At 31.3% G+C, this 22,414-nt stretch overlaps 3 protein-coding genes across 16 annotated transcripts in view; 1 reads left to right on the forward strand and 2 right to left on the reverse strand.

Moving 5' to 3' along the window:
• The window catches only part of LOC105200045 (hemicentin-1), a 163,977-nt gene extending 160,448 nt beyond the window's left edge, over positions 1–3,529 (reverse strand). For all 12 annotated transcript variants that reach the window (XR_005574929.1, XR_005574930.1, XM_039449955.1 and 9 more), the window contains exon 1: positions 2,636–3,529. Coding sequence is in view for 10 of the 12 variants with exons in the window: in XM_039449955.1 (XP_039305889.1) it covers positions 2,636–2,741 (106 nt within the window). In the remaining 2 variants the exon portion in view is untranslated. The remainder of the gene's footprint in view (positions 1–2,635) is intronic.
• A 5,836-nt stretch (positions 3,530–9,365) lies between these two features.
• Positions 9,366–22,414, forward strand: part of LOC105200038 (neuropeptide CCHamide-2 receptor) — a 106,489-nt gene continuing 93,440 nt past the window's right edge. For both annotated transcript variants that reach the window (XR_003268443.2, XM_011167407.3), the window contains exons 1-2: positions 9,366–10,031; positions 10,333–10,374. The gene's annotated coding sequence lies outside the window, so the exon portion shown is untranslated. The remainder of the gene's footprint in view (positions 10,032–10,332; positions 10,375–22,414) is intronic.
• Positions 21,010–22,414, reverse strand: part of LOC105200046 (neuropeptide CCHamide-1 receptor) — a 55,672-nt gene continuing 54,267 nt past the window's right edge. Inside the window, exons 7-8 of one of the 2 annotated variants that reach the window (XM_026132644.2) lie at positions 21,967–22,246; positions 21,010–21,820 (exon numbers count right to left, since the gene is read on the reverse strand). In XM_026132644.2, coding sequence (XP_025988429.1) covers positions 21,797–21,820; positions 21,967–22,246 — 304 coding nt within the window. In that variant the 3' untranslated portion in view covers positions 21,010–21,796. Of the gene's footprint in view, positions 22,247–22,414 lie in introns of both variants that reach the window. The other variant, XM_039450054.1, reaches the window with a different exon arrangement.

A 22,414-nucleotide genomic window follows, 5' to 3' on the forward strand; every position in this document is an offset into this window, starting at 1 on the left:
ATAGGGTCAGCGTAAATTTATTCTCCACGGATATTTAAAGAGCCCGCTCATCGTCATGCAATATATTGATATAGTGGCTGGCTGCGTATCGCTATTTTTAAATTCCGACGAGGTTTCTTTACTACGTCTAAACAAAACGATTGATTTTTAGTATAAATAGATAAATGATCTTAGCATAGAGCGAGAGGGATCGTATTACGCTCGTAAAGGGTAGCTCGATATCCGCGGTAATCGTGAACTCAGTCGCACTTTCGCGCAGAATGAGATGTAACAAGGTAACAACACACGGCGCGTTCCAGATTGAAACACGGAAATGTACGGCGTGCGAAAATATTTTCCGTACATTCCCGCGCGTCGCGTCGCGTCGAAATTCACGGTGAGGCGCAATCGCGAGGACAGCCCTTTTTTCACTCGATACGGGAGTTTGATTACGAGCGCGGTGGCGCATACGATGTATCGAATAACGGGGGCGCGTGTACTACATCGCGGCCTCGCGGTGAGCGCGGAATGTGTGCGTGCGGCTTGAATTTTTCCCGCAGCCCCTCAAGATGTGCAGATACCGCGTCCGTTTCTTTCCCTTTCATCTGATTTTCAATGGCCGTGCATACACATCCGGGGGCTGTGCACGACGGACGGCGGCTATTATTCCGCGGCCTTGAACACGCGAGGCCGCCCGTACGGTTTACGCTAGGAGCTTTGCAGCAACGGCGCGCGCGAATGTTCGCCACGTTCGTGCAACATTAAAATCTCGTTTCGCTGAATCGCAGGTGGGACAGCCGGACGTTGCTTTTCCACGGGGGAAATTATACTCGCGTATAAAAGCATTTTTCTCTGAATTTCTGGTCGCTGAGCATTATTGTTTTCCCAACCCGTCGGCTGCCTTCCTTCCGTCGAGCTTTTCAACTCTTCAGACAGGCATTAAGAAGTCTGACGCTGTTTCTTAGCTCGTACATTTTCTTCTATCCTAATTCTGGTCATTTTCGCGAACAATTTTGGCGTCACATAGAAACTAGTTTTTATTAAATTGATTTATTTTTGCTTTTCACTGATATCAAAAGCATATTGATTTGAGAGAATTTGTAAAGCGCAGACGTGTAATATTAAAATGTATTTCCAAAAATTAAGATTTGTTATTGATTATTTTGATATCACTGTTAAGAAAAATTATTAAGAAAATATAATTGCGAATAAAGATTGCGTAGATGAAAAATACAGTTTTACTGAAGTATCTAAATTTAGCTAGATACAAATCTAGATACAATCTGAAAATAATTTAGTTGAATTATTAAATTATAAAGAATAATTTCAAGCATGAGTTAAAAAAATGTTGCGTTATAGCAACTAGTTGGAGTTTTCTACATAATTATTTTAATAATTTAATCAGCAATAAAATTATTTTCAGATTTGTATTTAACTAAATTTTTAAATATTTTAACAAAATTGTTTATCTGTGTTTCGTTCATCTAAAATAAAAAGCTGGATTTTGGAAATTGAGAGGAATGAAGACTTGCCTGCACCTTCAGAAACGTGAGACAACAGAATTGGATGAGACAAATTTTTGTACTAAGTCTTAAAAATAACTCGAACTAAAGCCGAAACGTTGGCGATTCAATCGCAGGACTTTAAGAAGAATTCAATAAAGCACACGCCGTAATTGTTTGCGTGAAAATAACTGCGTGTAACTTCCAAAATCTAATTTTTTAAACATTTTATTGAATATTTTATATTAAAGAATTCTCGTAGAAATATTAAAAATTTGTTAAAGTAAAAAGAATTATTTATAAAATATCACGCGTTATTTAAATATCATATTACATAATTTCTTTTATGTTTTGGCTCTGTCATAATATCTTATTATATAAATATATGTCAAGTATTCTCGTGTATATTGTATGCAGCCTTGTCGAAAATTATAAAATACCTTGTATTTTTTTAATATTTTTAATTGCAAGAATTTTAGAACAGAAATTCAAATGTGAATTATCTTTTGTTTCAAGAACTCTTTAAATTTATGTGTAGTGTAGTAATCAATTTAAAATAATAAAAAATTTCCAATAAATGAGAGAGGTGCAGATTCCTTATAACTTGGCCAAGGCTGTATGTATATTATAGCAACCGTTCTCGTAATCGAAACTGTGTCACTAAAAAAGGTGACTAAAAGCTATCGAGAAGAAAAGTCTGCTCTGCGAATAGCATCATAACCATTTACATCCATTTATTTATGGTTGATAGAATGACGTTAAGACAGCAGATTGTGTAAGTAGATTTCTAGACTTTATCTTAATGAGAAAATCAATTTTTACATTAAGAAACAATCGTTTTATTGTGATTTTTAAAAGGCGCAATTGTTATTTTGAAGTAACAAAAGTGAAAGAGAAACTCGATTTTGAACGAGTTTTGAAAATTTCTCTCTCAAATTTTCTTTTAGATTTCTCCTTATTCCGGTATATTATAGCGCGCGTTGAATTTATATCTCACGGTATTCAGCCATATGTTCGTGCATCTTGTTTAGACAAGCACCTGTCAGACGCATATGATGCATCACATGTGTAGATAGACCGCAGAACTCTTAGCGATAATCCCGGATTTATTCGCGAGCCGATCCTCAAGGGGGAAATTTAGGTCGCTGACTCACCCTCGGCTCCGCGTAGGACGACGAATCCGCTGAGAAGCAGGAAGACGACCGCCGCGGCCGCCCGCATTCCCACATTTACGCGGAAGAGATCCTGTCCTCGGTGCATGATCGAGAGGGATCCACCTGGGATGCCGACGACGTGTCTAAACTTTCCTAGAGCACCACATTCATCAAAAGCACCGAGCGCGTTCACCAAGATAATCACAATGATCCACAATCACAGTCGAATTAGCGAAATCGGCGGGAAATTCACTGTTTTAGCAGCACGATCGTGAGATATATACTTTTACCGGCCACGGCACTCCGGGATTCAGCGAGATTCAGCGTGAGAAGAAAATCGCGTCTTGTCGAAATTGACGATCGGAGTGAAAACAACGGGTGACGAATGTCCGAACGAGGAGGAAAACTGGATAAACACGTTCACCACCTCCGATTGGGAAATTGTGTCTATCGACGAAAATTCTTCGCGAGAAGGAAGACTCACGGGAAGAAAAGCGAAGGGAAGAACACGTGCGCTCGATAAGCGCTGATGAGTCTTCCGCTATTCCAGGGCGTCGACAGCCGATGGGATCTAGCGGTTGATCCTCTCAACGGCGAGAGGATCCGCGATCGCACGATCGTCACCAACGGACGATCTCTCTTCCGATTGCCAGTGATGATCTCGTGAAAGGGCCAGAAGAGAGATGTTGATGACGAGATTAGCGGGAGCGAGCGGAACCGAATCAGAGACAGAGTCGCGAGCGACTGGCGGGTCGGCTTGTCTCGAAGCGAGAACAGAGCGGCAGAGGCGAATCGTGCGCTTACCCGAAACTAAGCGATTCGCGGTCGTCGGCGCAGCGCGCACCTGTCGTTCCGCGGGTCGCTGCGCATGTCTCTAGCCGAGGGAAGCCGACAACCGACTGCCAGAAGAGCTCCTCCGTTCCTGATGGGGGTGCGCGCGGGTGGCTGCGGCAGGTGGGAGAGATGCGGAGGTGTGAGGGAAGGTCGATGGGGGCGGTTGTATGGTATAGTAGGCCGAGGAGGAAAGAAGGGACGGGAGCAGGGCAAAGACCCGCGGAGTCTCGAGGTGTTGGTGTGCGGATGTCAAATTAAGATTTTCCGTGTGATCCAGTTCTACTCGAGTGCGCGTAGTCTCCCTGACCCTCCCTCTCTGTACCCTTTTTGACGTCAAACCGGATTCGAGCCGCAAGCCGACTTTGGGGTAGGTCGCGCGGATGGGGATTCCATTTAATTCATTTAGGAACGCAATGCGAATATGGGGGCTGAGATCGGCGAAATTGCAATACTGCATTTAATGCTTCATTATATTGTTTCTATTTATAATGCAACAGTATATATAAAAGATTTGCTTTTAATATTTAAAAAATTGCGAGAAACAATGGACCGAGCTCACGGAGTATTTAAAACCTCATGAATATTATAGAAAGCGGAAAAAGTTATAAAAATTGTAAGATTATTCTAAATATTCTAATAAAAAGCTTTGGATATATTGTGAAAGCATTTAGTGGGTTAAAAGAAAATTTTTATGAACATTTAATGCCGGAAATACGTACTAAAAATTTTATCCTCTGCTTTATATTTTAATATAAAGCGGAGGATGAAATCATTTAATAAAATATACATTATTTTAAATTAATTCGTACAAAAACGAAAGATGCGTTGGACAAAATTATATTAGCAAAAGTTTTGATTGATTTACCGAATGATGATTTTAACGGATCATATATATAGTAATTAAAAGTTTACTTTCCTTAAAAATTATTTAATATTTTTTTTGTAAATTTAAAATTAAAAAAAATTGATTAAAGATAATTTTACAATTATTTGTCCGCTAATAAAAAGCATAGTTAAATGAAATAGAATAAGCCGCTCATGTTATTATAGCTTATTTTTTTAGCTAACACATTTACATTTCGCATATATTACTTTTACTGCGTGTTTTACTGATATATTTATAAATATAATTACATTAACTATAAAATTTTATATTTTATTGATTGATAAAAATTACTTTTAAGCATAGATTAATAAATCTTGTAATATTTTGTACAAGCTTTTGAATCAGCTTTTAATATCAATATCTTTTTTAAACCAAATTTTTAAATCACTAAATTTGAAAGATTATAATTAATATCCAATATTAAAAATTATTTTCTATCAAAACTAATTATTTTGCAGCAAAATATACTAAAAGAGTATATAATAATTATTGCTGTTTTTTTTTTAAATTATGCTCATATAATAAATGAAGATTAATGAAGATAATATTTTAATAAATATAAGTAATAATAAATAAAATATATTTACTAACTGTTTTTAATTATTTCTAGAGATTTATTCTAAAATTGAATTATGTACTAAGTCGAATCAGTGAAAATAAATGTTAAAATAATTTCATTGAAAATCAATGAGTATTTCACTGATTCTTCAATACAAATACTCACGTTTTATATCTCACTGATATTATTAATTACACATATTACTAACTTTTAAGTGAAATCTACCTGATTTATAACGCTACATTTATATTACAATTGTCAGTGCTATTAGCCAGTGACTATTTATAGTCTTTCAGTGATAATATTCTGATTCTGTTTTAAAGAGTATTTACGTACCCGTGATATTACAATATGTAATTATTTTCTATAAATATTACTTTTCGCGGATATTATATATATATATATATATATATATAAATTTATTATATAACTTCTGCCAATCTTATGCTATGACCCTTTCTATGCTTTCGTTTATGTCTGTATATTTGCCATATTGATTTCACGTAATTGCTTTATCTCGTAATTATTGTTGTATCGTAAAATACCAAACAGTGTTAATAAATAATGTTCCGATATAATGAGCTTTGTTTTACGAGCTCATTACTGTGTGCCCGTATATACAATAAATCAACGAATATTCGAATGTTTCCAGGATTAAATACCGGTGTACTAATAATTATAATTTGTCTTATCTATTGTGCTAATTATCCATTGTAAAATAAAAAAATAGATCTATTGCATATTGTACCTATCTATAAAATTTTTTCATTGATTTGTTGTATTGATATAAAATAAAAGAATAATTAGACTCACCGATGTGATGCGCAACAGCGGAGTTGTAACGGTGTTGTAACTACGTCGACCTGTAAAACACAAATATATCCAAATTATAATGCGAAAATAATTAACATATCAGGAAAAAATTATTGTGTCGAAACTTTTGTTTGTTCTTCCTCTTTCTAATAATTATTCTAAAGCTATACGCAACTTTCAGAATTGTCTTTTTCTTTTTATGTACATTTTTTGAAACTTGATAAGTTTCGTGATCAAATTATTTTAATTTTTTATTTTTATGCTAATAAAAGTTTTATATATATATTTAAAATGTGTGATAAACATATTTTATCAAATATTTAAAGTATTTCTTAAATTAGTCAACAACGCTTTACTAGAGTAACTCCGGTATTTATGCCGCGCCGCGAGAGGATTTACACCCGAGATGTTAGAAAAAAATAGAAAGAATGAAGATAATTTGCATGCAACCTCTCTGTCCATACGTTATATGTCTGTTATTTTAGTAATGTGAATTCATGTTTTTAATATTAATATTAAATGTCAGTGTAATAAATAGCGCCACATTATACAATAATGTTATAATGTTATACAATAATGTTATAACTGTAATACTAAATAAAGTGATTGTTTTTTTTTTGTACGGGATGTAGTTAAGCTAATAAAAGGTTTAACAGTTTTATTTTATGATACATAAGTGAAGAAGGATAATAAAAAATAGAATATGGCAAAATACAAATGCTTAGCTCTTTTATTCTTTGTTCAGCTTGTTTTACTTGAGCGGCTATGTATACCATCTATTTTGACATACAAACAAAGAATTTTTAAAAGTTCTTTTTCCAAAAGAATATAAGAAAATATTTTGCGCGCGCGCATATTTCTACTTTTTTATAGTCTACAGTAAACATACAGTAGACAGCATAAAATTTTATTGTTTATTTTATTATAGAAGGGTTTATAGTATGGCAAATTAAACTGTGCGAAATTCGCGCATTCAAGTATGGCACATTGCATGAAAGTGCAAGATAACAGTCCCAATTATGGGTCGAGTTCTAATTATAGATCACGTTTGCAAAATTAAATGCTCTTGCAGAAATACATTTATTAATTAAATTATAAAAAATTTTTTTATATTACACATTTTTTTTGTAATTAGTAAAATATAAAATTATTTTTTTAATCATTTATTGATATTTAGGAAAAAAGTAAAAAGTCACCTTTAATAATCTTTCTAATAAGCTCTTCAGATATTTTTTTAATAATTCCTTTATATTATGAAAATTTTAATAAATTACATTTGGTACAATAAAAACATGCAACGTATTAAAAACGTACATTAACATACAATAATGTACATTTAATTATGCCGACCCATTATGAGGACTTATATAAATATTTTTCAATATCTTTCCAAGATTCATAAATTGATGTATTAAATATTTTATATAATCATATATTTAAAAATTATATTTACTGCTTATATTAAAATTAACAATTTTTTAAAATGTTTTATTGTCAAATTTATACAAATTAATAAATGAAAGTTATTTTAACTTTAAATAATCCATAACTGGGATTGTCACCTACAAAATCAATAGGAAAAATAAAAATTGTATTTAGAAACATCTTTATTACTGTATGATATACCATATCTGAGCTTACACAATTTGGACAGTTTAATTTGCCAATTTTGCATAAATACGTCTCATTTAAAAACAGTTTCGACATGTTAGTATTAAAATTTTGTCTTAAAATGATCTCAGGTATCTGTCTTCTACGTTACGATTTTTATGAGACACTCTATATTTTTTTTTATTTTAATATTGTAGAAGTTATCTAAAGAGCACAATATGATTGTTTTAATAACAATATTAAAAAATTTTAATTCTTGAAGATATTTTGTTATCTTTGATATTTTTTCTCCTCATGTAAAAATTATTATCATTAAATAATAATAAAGAATATATTGTTTTTTTCATGAAACTACACAAAATTTTTCATGTAAGCAATTTATGTCTGCCTAATGGATTGTGATCACATTTCAACATATCACATTGAATATTATTATATTCGTATTACATACATATTATTACATTTTATTTTATTATTTCATAAGTTAAAAAATATCGAATAGAAAATTTTGCAATTTAACCTCTTAACTTATAAAAAATTATTATTGAAGAATAATGGAGAATATATTTTTCTTGGCAAAAAATTATACAAAATTCTTCAGATAAGCAAGTTATATTTGTGTGTCTAATGGTTTGAGATTACATTTCAATATTTAACGTTTCAAAAATAAAGGTACTATAAATGCAAGAACGTTTTTTTTTCCGTATACTTACCCAGTGGATGCTTCGCTGTCGCCCGTTGCCTCCTAGGTCGCACCCTCCTCTCGAGTTCCTCCGCATTGTCCTTCGTCTGGCACTAGCTAATTACACATTCGGCGAAAACGCGGTTAATTTTATCGGTTAGTTCGCGCGATGCATGCAAGCGAATAAATCTCACATGCAAAGTGAATCTCACGTTTCAGCATATCGACTTCGAGACGTTGAATTTGCGCTACGTGGTTGACGTATTACAGCACGGGATTAATCGCGACTGTAATTTGCTGATTAATCGGCGTGCTAATGACGCCGCTATCCACTCGGCACACGCGACACGTTCCGTTTAGCCATCGATCGAAAAATCCTAATGGCGAAGGAGCCGCACTGCCGCGTTGCGATTTCACGTTGATATCCCTCGACACGATTCTACCCTGGCGAAAATAAAAGGTTAGACGCTTCTCGAAGCGTCACACAAGCGTCATACAGGCGTCTTGCGTTTCGGTGTTTCAATCAACGTTTTACGCTTGTTAGGCGCGCCTTATTTTCGCCAGGGAACAACGACGTACATACTATCGCTAATTAAAACACGATGTTCCATTTCCGGGAACACACAACGGATATTCTCACGTCGGATGTAAATTCGGCATCGTGCGATGAGAAGTTACTGCTCTCTGCTGCTCTCGAAGGCGTGGATTCCGCGAAACGTGCGCATTATCGATTAAACGACGTGAAGTAGCACCCTGAATCGCGCGGTTCACGCATCACTTCACGCTCTCTCGATCCTAAGATGGCGGGACGTCGTCGAGATGTACATACACATACGCGCGAGGTAAATACGCATACACCCGAATCACACAGCGTCGCTTTGAAGGAACGGTCGTCGCGCGCGATTATCGCAACGCATCTGTGATTCTCCTTGCCTGTTCGCTCCGATTTCGCGACTACTGTGCTGTATCACGGGTGATACTTCTCTATCTCGAGAAACGATACGTCCGCGTCGTCGCGATACGGTGCGCTTACGAGAGAAATTAAAGTGATATCGTCGTCGTTAATTTTACCGATGGAACGCGACTTAGAGGAGAGTTGCTAAATGCGTTACTCAAATGCTTGACAAATTTTGTACATACATGCGAGATCTCGATTGTGTAACGGTACGTAAAGATCTGTTAGTAAATCGTATGATGTGCAAGACACGCGTTCAATTAGTAAAGCTGACGATGACAATGCCATCTCCCGTAATCGACAAGCGTCGATCACGCGAACGAACGAGCGTTCGCGGTAATCGCGGTCAGTGCGTCGTGGTACATGCATACACAACCTTTCGCGACCGCGTCTCAAGCGATAATGCGAAACACGCGGAGCCGCGCTCGCGTCGACTGCCCTTATGTACGGATGCTACGAATCGCTCGAAGGTCGCGGACGATCTTGTTTACGCGCATATACTCGACGCGTATATACGCGCCGCGCCGGGGTGAGCGAACGTCGAGCGCCGCGCGCCGACCGAGTTATTTCACTTGTTTCTTCGTGCGTAATACGCGCGTATTGTGCGTACACACCGCGCGCCTAGGAAATCGCGAATCAGTCTCGAAACGGTGAGCTATCGCCGCGCGTCCCGCGCTTCGTTCCGTAACCTCATTACAATCGCGAAAGAATTGAACGTGGCCTCTTTCTCGTCGTGCTATCTCTGAACGATATAAGTATAATCCCGACGTTCGGATTCAAGTGTATCTCGCGTCACGCGTTAGATCGTAATTTAAATACATACGCGTCGCGTCGCGTTGCTCTAAACCCAGAGTATCAAACGCGAAGTATCAAATAAATTGTCGGCTCGAGTGATTCAATTGGCGGAAAATCGCGGGATGATTGGTAATATTTCGAGTGATTACGTTTGCGGTTAACATCGGGAGTGTTGTGAAAAATGCATTGTTTTTATAAATGAGTGCAACGACGAGATCTGAGAGAAGGAGACTTAGATTAGGAAACATCGGTGGAGAGTAGGTGAGGAAATTGTGAAGTAATTTAATCGTTTTTCGACTTGCGAAATTAATAGTTCATTCCAATTAATTTGAATTATTTAAATAAAAATGAAGAAAAAAATGTTTACTTATAAAATTTTATAAAAATCTTCTGCACAGCAAAATTCTCTCTTGTTCGGAAATGTTATAATTTTTAGATATCTACTTGAAAAATAAATGAAAAATACGCGATTTGTATAGCAATCTTTCCAGTGTTTCTTCGAATACTTTATATTATTCTAAATTTTTCTAAAAAATTTGATTTTTGTGTTTGTATTTTGCAGATCCACAACGTAGTTGCAACTCCGCTGCTGCGCATCGAATTGGTGAGTAATTTTCGCAAAAATAGAAATTACCTTTTAATCTTATAAAAAAAACCGCTTTTACTTTTAATACACTTTTTCTCAGAAGAAAGATTTTCGAGAAAATTATGAAAAAATACTACCAATATTTTATTTATCTCTACATTATGTACATTATATAATAATTAATTTAGAACGTTTTTAAATTTAATGTGTAACTAAATAGTTAAAAGTAAAAACGAAAAATAGAAATAAAATTAAAAAAAAATTAAATTAAAATACTGAACATTTTTTAAACGAAAATTTTATTTTTTTCTATGGTATTCACACCTTATACGTGAACGATCGGAACACACGTTATTTATTATATTATATTGTATATACCTAGAATTAAAAATAAATTGATAGTAATAGAATACAAATTAAAAATATTTAGATATCATACATTAAATATTCTACGAATGAATGCATGAAAAAATTATTGATTATCGTTAGAAACTTTTTCGATATTTATTTATGCATTTTATAAATATAAAGAGAAAGATATGGAATATTTTATTTTTATGCATAGCATTTTTTAAGGGTTTTTTAGGGGAAAAAGATTTACTCTGAAGTAATCATTAATTTTAACAATCCATTAAACTTTTTTAGTCTATTTATAAAACTTATTTGATATTTTAACGTTTTATTGCTTAATGTAAATTGACATAAAATCGAACAAATCTTTTAAAATAAAAAATCTTTTTGTAAAATTATTTTAGAATTAATAAGTTAGATATATCATCCGTCAATTATATAACAATATTTAATATTGTAATAATTTCTACGATGTTATATTTGAAAATAATTTTAATAGCAATATAATAATGAAATATTTATATTGACTTGAAAATTTATAATGACGCATATTGTAAGAGGAATTAATAAAAAATTTATATTGACATTAAAATTAATAGTATAAAAAGCTCGTCATTTGTTTTTGATTTAATGTCATCTCTCATCAAGCTTCATTAATAGAATTTTCAATATGAGTGATTCGATATTCGATGAGTGGATTGACTGAAGTTTCTTTCTACTTATGTATTTGGACTGCAAATGTAAAAACACTTTTTTTAATAGTTGTGACTATTTCATTATTAAACTTTAATAAAATAATAAAAACTGTAAAATAAAATTGATCGATAAATATGAATTCAAGCATATCGGTTTTAACTTTTTCAAGTCTTTACATGCATATTAGATGTGTATATATTTTATATATTTTTTCAAAAATGAAATAAAATTTTTACATGTAATTTTAAAGTGTGAAGATGTATAGTTAAGTTTGAACACAATGATATACTCACTTTGACACGCTTTGTGACACTGAAACATATTGTTAAAGTAAAAGAAGATCGGACAGTAGCCACATAAAAGTGCATCCAACCGTGGTTACTCTCTTTCTCAACTCTTTCTGCGCAAAATAGCGTCTCCATTCTTGCGACACTAACTGTTCTCTGTATTTCAAATGCTTTCACACGAAGATATATAAACTGTTGAGATATTGTTTGAAAAAGCGTTGAAAGTCCCAAATGGAGACTTTTGCGCCATACTCGATGAAAAATAAAACGCAAAGCTTTTTATAATTTTTATAAAATATCATTTTTAATATTTCATACACGTGCATTTTTATAGACAATTCTGTCTGCAAGCTTAATATAAAGTTAATATAAAAACTAATATAAAAATAGAAACGTAAAACTTTATTTTATAAGATTTATCTGCTTTTATAATGATATTATATTGATTTTTTGTTATATTATATGACATTCGTTTTAATTAAAAATGATTTGTCTCGGTATGATTAAATTTAACTTGGAGCAGAGTAAGAACAAGGTATTATATTCAACGAATATAGATTTGAATGTAAAAATGTATTGGTAATATAACGATATATATAACCAATGTTCTTCAGTTTATTTATTTTCTCGCTTTCATATTTTATATTTCAAACAAACATAGTTCGATAAATAAAATTTGTAATGTCTGTTTTATCTGTAATTTTATTATTTTAAAATTTTAATCCGATTCAATACGTATTTCTATACATAAATGAGGACAAAATATTAATAATTGAATTGTTTTATTATTTTGAGATAGTTTTATTATTTTGATACATTATTGTATAAAATATTTAGTATCAATATTATAAATTTATTATCTTTTAAAAGAGAGAGACGCTAATTTAAAAAATTAAATCTTTTTTTAAGTAAAAACTCCTCATAAATCCTTCCTATCACGGATACCTTCACTTTTGCTTTAAAAAAATTAAGTACGAGATATTTTTGGCGCAGGAAATATGAAAAGAAGTAGGTCAATTACGGTGAATAAATACCACGACTTTCAAACCTATATATTTTGTAGTTTCTTTTCATCATTTCATCTTTCACTTCTTTTCCGATTTTATACAGAGTTCTTCGAACATACAGTACACAATAATACTTGCCTTCGTATCGTAAAAGCTCAAAGTATCTCATCATAATTCTAGTGTGTACGTGTGTGAACATACATGTAGCATCTGGCAATTGATCTAGATAATGTAATGCCATTTTTGTAATAGCTGAGCACTGATTTAACATTTTTAAAAGCCAAAGTCATATGGGTATGCGGGTACAGTCTTTTATCACATTCTTATATCAATCTTTAATGAGTTATTGAATTTAGATTTTAATTAATTATTAATTGATTTTTATCATGTGTTGCTTACGAAACACTTAGCTTTCACTAATATAGCTCCAAAAAGTAGATTCTGCGAAGATGTATTCTCTTGTTTTTGTCTCGTTGTATGTCATTATTCAAACAGAGCTAAAAAGCGTGGCAAAGTTTTCCAAAATAGTTTGGCCCAGTCTGTTGGCAATGTCTGGTTCGTTTCCGCCTGTTCACCTCCGGTTAAAAACGGTAGCATTCACGGTCGAGTGATGGAATTTATAGAAAGAAAATGGCGTGAAACATTTTATTTACGACATACGATATAAGATTTTTATTTTCTTTGCATATATCGCTTCAGTCATATCTAAAATATACATATATGTATATATAGATGTATATGTAACATATTCTACAAATGTCAATCGATACATCAATATCATATAGATATTTTAATAGATCCATCGGATATCGTGTCTCACTTTAAATAATACTTTTTGCATCGCGAGTCCGAAAGCATTTCTTCATTACTGTCAGCTAGAAAAGATATTTTGCAATGTGGAACGCGATGGCAAATTCCTATAATATCTAGTTTGATTTGAAATAATCGCGCATGTCGAACCGGGAAACGTCGGGAACGATAATTTTATCAAGATTTCTCTCATAATAATTAATCAAGCGACTTCAAGTGAACAAGGTACATATATCACGGCACCCCCTCCTTCAGTCGGATGCAATCTTATCGGGGTTCCCGTTTTTCACCGCGAAGAGAACGATTCCATCGAAATACTGTAGTACGTCGACCGTAATCCTTCGAACCCGGGCGATCCTTAGGGATCCGGAGTAGTAGTGGTGCAATTGTCGTCACCATAGCGAAGAAATTCTGAAAATGTTCCAATATTCCGATCTTACCGTTAGCAATCACGGCCGCTGATAAAAGTTCCGAGCTTTTCATTCGAATAATTCGAATTACCAACAGTATAATGCGGTTTGCGCATTTAATTTACATCTATTCGTTATCCAGATATTATTCGTTATGGACATTTCTGCAACGTACTCGCCTACGTACATTTGGAGAAACAATTATTGGCAAAAATTATGATATAGCGCGCTCGGCGAAAACAATTATCGAGATGCTTTTTGTGTCGGAGATATTTTCTTTGTAAATATTAAAACCGAATATTCGAAGACTTATTCTAAACAAACAAAAAAAAATAATTAAAATTTAAGTAAATTTTTTTTTTAATAAATGCACAATGATAGCATCAAGTAATGTTGATGAAAACACTTAACATTGTCTTTTAATGATTTTCTCCAGCTTAAATGACGATAATAATAGCATGGCGTGCCTCACTTTCGTGACTTGCTCTCTAATGCTATCATACTCTATAAGGCCGCGTGTTTGCGTGACATTGTCGCATAATCCATTAAATATTACACGGAAGTGGGATGCAAATAATTTGCTCTAAACGCGTGGTAATCTCTAGCGAAAATATTCACTTCAGAAAAGCTTAAGGAAATTTTCTCGCTATCGCTTTCAGAAATTCATTTGCACCGTTCTGCTGTTCATTGCATTTTGCACTCATTGTAGCAGTATAAGAGCTTGAATAATTTTATTTTTTCTCTGTTACTTTATTCTGCTATGAAGAAAGTGTAGGTATCTTTTATAATTTTTATTATAAATTTTGTAATAAAAAAAATGCTATTTATCTTAAAAAAATGAAGTAATCTGGACTTACGGTATGTCATTTGATCAATTTGTTCCTGCATTTATTCAATTAAGTAAAAATTTTATTTACTTGAATCAGCCGAAAATAAATAATAATATTGATCCGAACAATCTGTAAGATAAAAGTGGAAGGCGTGAAATGATTATTTTTGGTAGATGAGGTCCAGAAAGCAATGACAGGAACTGATGAAAGAATATTCGATAATGAGAACTGAACATTCTAGTTGTCCCTATCCTAAGAACCCACCCCTGGGATCATCAGCTTTTGTCGATCTGAATCAGCCAGCTAACAAGTTTCTACCCTCTTAGCCATTCACACGACCGATTCGATGAAGTAGCGAGAAAAAAGCTTTGGCGTCAGCTTTTTCCGAGTTCAACTGTACGTTTTTATATGGAGCATATTTTTTCATTTTCTTGAAGTTTGGAATTTTTATTAAAACTGTGCAATGGTGATCTAATAACTTTTTATGTTAAATTGTGTAACACAATTCTCTCATGCAAAAACACTCCGCGATAAAAAACTTATGAATGTTATTGAAATTAATGGCATACCTCTGGTCATGGAATTGCTGCTACGCCGTAACGAATGAAAAATGCGAAATGCAAATGGAACATGTCACGCCATTATTTGATCCGAATGCTCATAGGGAGTTTCTTTTTCAGTAGGATAACGCGTCAGAGTTCTTGCGATAGTAGGAGAATTTAATATCACGCGTCCTAGTTTGCTAAAGTCAAAGTGAATACTTTTTATGTATAAGAATTATTCAACTATATGTGTACGTATATAACTTTCGTTGTGTAGGAAAGTCAAAATGATTATGCAAAATCGTCACATAGATTTAACGTTAATGAACTTGATGAAAGAAGTTTTAATATACAATATTGTATAATCGAGTTAGGCGATTAATAATTGAATACGAAATTCACTATAAGTTTGAATTTTATCAAACATTGCTAGCATTTTACAAAACCTTTTTTTTTCAAATTGGTTTAGACACAGAAATTAAAACGAATCTACTCATGTACACGCGTAAAACAAATATAATGCAAAATATGCAATCGAGAACAATTGATCCGTAAAATTGTTGATTTTATTTTACGAGCTATATAAATTCCCGTGTTGTTGAGAGTTGCAGTAGTCTTCATGTATACGTAGATCACATAGAACGGTCGACTATAAAAATATATGTGCGAAAACGTATTTCTGCCAACGCGTTTGTGACTCGTAATTTAACGTCGACTGACATCCCCTGAGTCTATCGTTGAAGGTAAAATCAACAAGACTGAACGTCACGACTGGGACTCGAAGATCTTTTGAAAGACGACAATGGTGCACTTGATGTACTATGGCATATATAATGTTGTTACAATGTATCAAGAGTATATATATATCAAAAAATGGTCAAAAAGTAATAAAAAATATATCTTCAACTGTGCTGTAATCAGTATTGAGTGGTATCTCTATATATGTATCTAGATACATCTCTATATATCATGTATCTAGATGCATGTATAGAGATACATTTTGTGTAACTGAGATGAAGTATTTGTCTCTGTATCTAGATACTAAAATATAATATCTGAACTATATTTTCAGATAAGTACATTAAATGATGGTATCTTGAAAGCATGTTTTGTTTGTAAAAAAAAATTTTAATTAGACGAAAAACGAATAAAGTTATTTTTGGATTATTTGGATAACATTTGCAATACTGTATCGTACTTATAATAAATGCTGAAAAAAATAGAACAATGGCACGTGTAATGCACAAAGAATACCTATTCTTTTTTTATTCCATAATTATGACTTTGAGGGGAAAAATTCTTTAATATCTTTCTGCTTTTCGCACATTATTAAATTAATAGAGGACAAAAGGGGTTAAATGACACCCATTTTCATTTTATTGAATAACTTTATTAATAATTAATATTTTATATTGAAACAGATACTTGGGTGGAAAATTTATTTATGAAGTGTGAAAATTTTATTTATGTTTCACGTTTACAAAAACGCGTGAACTCTCTCTCCGCGGATCCCACACCTATCAGACGTAAAGTTCCAACGCCGCGGGTAAGCCTTTCCCCTCTAACCCCTAGCGGAACTCACAAATTAAAACTCGCTTATCCTCCTCTACGCGTTAAAAACATTCTTTTAATTGTATACAACGCATACATTTTAAAGTAAAATTATAATATTTTGTATAGAAAACATATAAAACATTTTTTTAAATAATACTTTTATGTAAAGTTAATTTTATAAGAAAAACTCTCAACATAGAAAATTTGCATGAAAAGTATGTGTAAACGAAAATAGTATGCACAAAGGAAAGTACTTTTATTTACCATGTATACGTAATAGATATCTTCTACCTGCACTCAGGTTTTTAGAATGGAAGATAGAGATACTAGTAAAACCTCGCTGCAGCGAAATCAGATTACTAACGCTGTGAGGAAGAAACTACTTCGAAGCGATTGCGATTGCCATCGAATTTGTACGACCGAGAAAATGCTTGTGGAGATATTCATTTGTAGAAAGTTCTCGTATAAGAACTTTATATTCTGTAGAATATTATATTGCGCTTGAGAGATAAAGTTGAAAGTCGGTTCAGGCAAATTACGACGAAAATTTGTTTATATTGCGCACTTTTATAAGATATACATACACACAGACACACACATACGTCTTTTAACTATATTTAAATTCTTTTGCAATCTTTGTGTTGGACTTTAATTTGCGAAAGAGATTTTCTTTTTAATTGGACGGGTAGAGTCAGCAATTCATAAAATAATTTTTTTTGTATCGCATTTAAAACTGCTATTTTCTTGCGTTATTGAATAGCCACGCAATGCTCTATTACTACGTAAGGAAATAATGCGCAATCCTAACGGAACATGATATCTATTGATATTCTGTTTTCATAGCTATTGTATGAATAATATCTATAACGTACTCAAAATACTAGAGTAAGAACGGTTATTGTGGAATATATATTTGGTAGAATATCATGATATCTCGTATAATTCGCAGTAAATTCCAACAGCAACCGTTAAAATTACTTTGTTAATCGCAAAATACTGCACACAGCAGAAAACCACAAAAAACCACAAACCGCAAAAAACCGCAAATCTTAAGAAACCGCAGAAAACCGCAAAATACCTCAACCGCAGCAAACTGCAACTCTCAAGAAACCTCAATCGCAGCGAACCGCAAACGCAGAACACCTCAAAACACCTCAAACCATAAAAAAATCTCAAACTGCAAGAAATTTGAAACCGCATAAAAACCGCAAACCGCAAGAAGCCACAAACCGCAAGACACCGCAACCGCTGTGGTTTGCAATTTGTTTGCATAATCAAGTGTTTGTCGCAAAGTGTCAATTCTCATATGATCTCGGAGGTCGAGCAACGTTGAGGCTGGTCTCTAATTGGAGGAGTGACGTCTTTTGTTATCGCAAAGTTTACCAATCCTACACGTGACTCTGCCTTCAGTTGACCGTATTTGCAAAAGGTGATAAAAAAATATTTTTTGCATAATTATATATAATTATACTCGTATATGCAAATGTTTTTATCAAACGTATAACAGAAATATAATAACATTGTGTAGGTATTTTTAATCTATACTACAGAATATTCTTAGTATATGTTATGTGCCACTATAAGACGCAGATTGGAACTTACTTAATATGTACAAAGTATGTACATTATAATACGATTATCAAATATTCCAAGAATATCAATAATGTACTATTATGATATTCTTTAAACATTTTCAGAATGTACTTGTTTTGTTAGCAATAATTTGGTAGCAATTATTCTCATCAACTTTTTAAAAAAATATAAAGTAGACTATCATAATTCTTGCCTTTGTTCCACAAAATTTTATAATGTTAATAGTTTTAATACATATTATTTTACATCATTAATTCTGGTTTCATGTCCTTTGACAAGTCACATACAAAAAACATTTTTATTGAAGTATCTAAAAATTTACTTAAAATTTTTTAAAATTTAAATACAGATTTAACAATAATTTTCAACCATCAAAATAATTGGTCTATTAAAATAATTGTATAGAGTATTCAAGCATGATAATAATACTGTCAAAAGTTTTAACAATCTAACATTTAGTTTGAGCGTTTTAATTATTTATAATTATTTTGATGGTCCAACAAATTTAATTTCAAATGTATATAATATTTAGTAAAACTATTTTTTCAATGAATATTGATTAGTTAATATTGCGCAAATTATCAAAATAATATTAATGAATGTTAATAAGAGATAACATTAAATTTTAATAATTTTAATAGCATTTAAAATAAAATAAAATTATAAAATTTAGAAATTTACTTTATAAAGATTTTACATTTTTAATTTGTTTTGAATTAAAAAGTTTTACATTACAAATTCCAAAACTTTTACAGATTATGTTAAAGAATTTGAAATTTAAAAATAAATAATTTATGCTTTTTTAGATTTAAAATTATTCATAAAATTATTATGTTATTAAATAAAAAAAGTTGTGTGATCATTAATTAAAAAATTATTGAAGAATTATATATTATATTTATTATTTCTAAATTATTATGATTTTGACTATAATTTTTTCCTAGAATTTAGCGTAATGAGATACAATTTTGTATAAAAGAATACAATTCATATAATCATCACAGCGTTGCCATCTATGTAAATTCTACGTAATCACTGATTGCGATCAATATTATTTATTTAAATGATTGAACTTTAATGAAACACTATGTTTTATATTAATCTTTGGTTAATGTAATTTTAATTTACTTTTACATGTTAAAAGTTTTTCTAATTTTTATTATGTATAGTTTTTTATTTTTTTCTCTTGCGTTATTTATAGGTAAAATATATTATTAAAATTATTAAAATTATAATTAAAATTTGTTATATATAAAAAATTACCGGTAGAACATAACAAAAAAGTTTTATATAAAAGCTTTATCTAATGAATAATTTGAATATATTTTACCTACAGAACCAAAGCTTACCATACACTGTTCAGGAAGAAATTTTTCAGAGAAATATATTTCTACAAGTATTATTATATGTAGATATTTTATTAATTGTAACTGTAATGTGTACTATCAATTAATAATTTAGCTTTTTTGATATTTATTTATGATATCTATCGAGTTATCGATAGCGAAAAATGTCAAATACTACTATGCAATTTCCAATAAATGTTAATGCAGCAATTTTATGCTCTTTGATGATCTTTGTTATAATTTCAAGTTGCTAAATTAATAAAAAAAGTATAATTTTAAGTTGCCATTTGTATTAATTATTAGTTTTAATTTCTCTAAGATAAGTATTGATTATTTGTAGTTTGAGTAGTCTTCTGAGAAAATATCGGTGATATTTTATGCTATCAAAAAATTAAAGATCGTCGTATATCTATTGCACATTATAAAAAAAATATTGTATATTTTAACTTGTGATTCAAATGATAACAAATATTTAAAAGAAAAGTAACACATTCTTTTTTGAATAAAGACTCTTGATGTTCTGTTTATTGAGGTATGGTAATATGGAAATAGGAATTTGCATAGAAATGTAATGTACTTGCAGCTGTTCGCTTACAAAGCCGTTAGATTGCATGACAAACTCAATGTTTTTTAGAAATATGCAAATTTCAAATACAAAGCAATTTTACAACAAACGTTTATAGACTGTAATTTTATTATATTGTATTAGAATTTTCTGTAGAAACACGTTATTAATTATAATCTCATAAACGTAAAAAAAATAAAATTTTATTAAAGATTTTAATAGTAATATAAACAATGTTATGTCTTGGAAAAAATTTTTTGTAAAATTATTTCATATTTAAAACTGAAAAAATTTATATTGATTGTAAACCTAACGTTCATTCATAAATAAAACTTGCTTTTTTTTCATTGCAATTGATAATATGGTAAAGGTAAAAGTTCAGAAAATAAATTATTTAAAGCGTTATTTAAATAAAATAACTGTCAGGATAATGATAACTTGATAACTTGAACGCTGGAATTAATATTTAATGACTAAATAACTAAATAGGATGTGTTATAATTTGATCGAAATAAATATTGCAGTATATTTTTTATACACTTTATTAACTTTTGTTTTATCAATGTTATATCAAATACATAATTATATTTTATTCACAATTATTTATTAGATGAAATTTAAACAGATCAAATGAATTAGTAAGCTAATTATTTTCTTTTTTATTTTTTTTTTTATAATGAATAAAATAAAACAAATTTTTTTTATTATACGAACATATTCAAAAAACCACGTAACAAATTGTATTGTGATTGTTGTAAAAATAATTACATTAATTCTTAAACCATAAGACAAATACAAACTAACTATGCAATAATTAATTACGCAGACATATTCCATACAAATTTAATTTGGCTGTAAAATCAGAAATGTTTTATTTGTCCTATAATACAATAGAGATCAACATTGCGTTTTTCTGTAAACTTGTTGATAAGTTATTTTTATTTGTTCATTATACTATCTTTACAATGATTTAAATTATTTGATAGCGATTTTGACTTTTCTATGCATTTATTTTTCTACGCAAATAGCAGTATACATGCGTAATGTCTCTTAAAATCGTATTTCTTTAATCTGTCAAAGCTATAACTCCTAATACTGTACTTATTTGGCGGAATGTAGTATTTATTGGTCGAACAAGAGGTACTAGAACTCTTCATAGAAGCATACGAAATTAATTTATTTTACTTTGTTTATCATTAATTATCTGATTAAAGCTAATTTTAATATTAATGTTTTATATGTAAGTATGATTCTATTATATATGATTAAACATAAGTACTGTAAAGAAATTTATTCGCATAACATTATCCTAAATAATGACAAGGAACAATAAGCATACCACTTTAATATGATATCAAAATAATTTAGATGTTAATGATTTTAATTATTTGTAACAGGTGGATGTCCAGTATGTAGATTATTATACTGCTTTTTCTTCAAATGCCATAATTAAATACATCGCGACTCAACAATCTGAAGTTTGAATTATGAGAAGGTTTCATTAAAATGTAAATTATTGAATCAATATTAAGTTACATAAGAATCAATATAAATGCATATGAGAAATATAAATGCATTTAATGTTGATATCTTTTTTAAGTAACTAATCGATCACGTACTGTTGGTTCTGTTGAGATTCGTTGATTTTTTGACGATTCGTCAACGCCATTAGGATACGCCGATAAAGTGATAGTAGTTTCTTGCTCTTTAATGGGAGTCGTAGATCGTATATCGCCTGCCATAATCGAGAGACGCATCACACTTCGTTGCTCTCGACGAGAATCGCCCAAGTATTTCCTCGAACTAACAAGTGAAAAGCTTTGTCCACGCCCGCGCGAACTTAGGTCTGATGATCGTCGATGTCGCCTCCGCTTCTTCTTCACGCAACAAAACAAATATCTGACCCAAATTACAAAGTTGATTAGACACATTACTAAGTGTATCGATTGAGCTATTGTCGGTACACGCAGGAAAATATTTTAATACTAGAAAAGTGATTATTCAATTTTAGTTTTCTTCTTTTAAGTAACGGTTGTCAAGGAATATTTTCTTGATTATAATCTTAAA

The sequence above is a fragment of the Solenopsis invicta genome, chromosome 5 (genome assembly GCF_016802725.1).
Source record: "Solenopsis invicta isolate M01_SB chromosome 5, UNIL_Sinv_3.0, whole genome shotgun sequence".
Classification (NCBI taxonomy): Eukaryota; Metazoa; Arthropoda; class Insecta; order Hymenoptera; family Formicidae; genus Solenopsis; species Solenopsis invicta.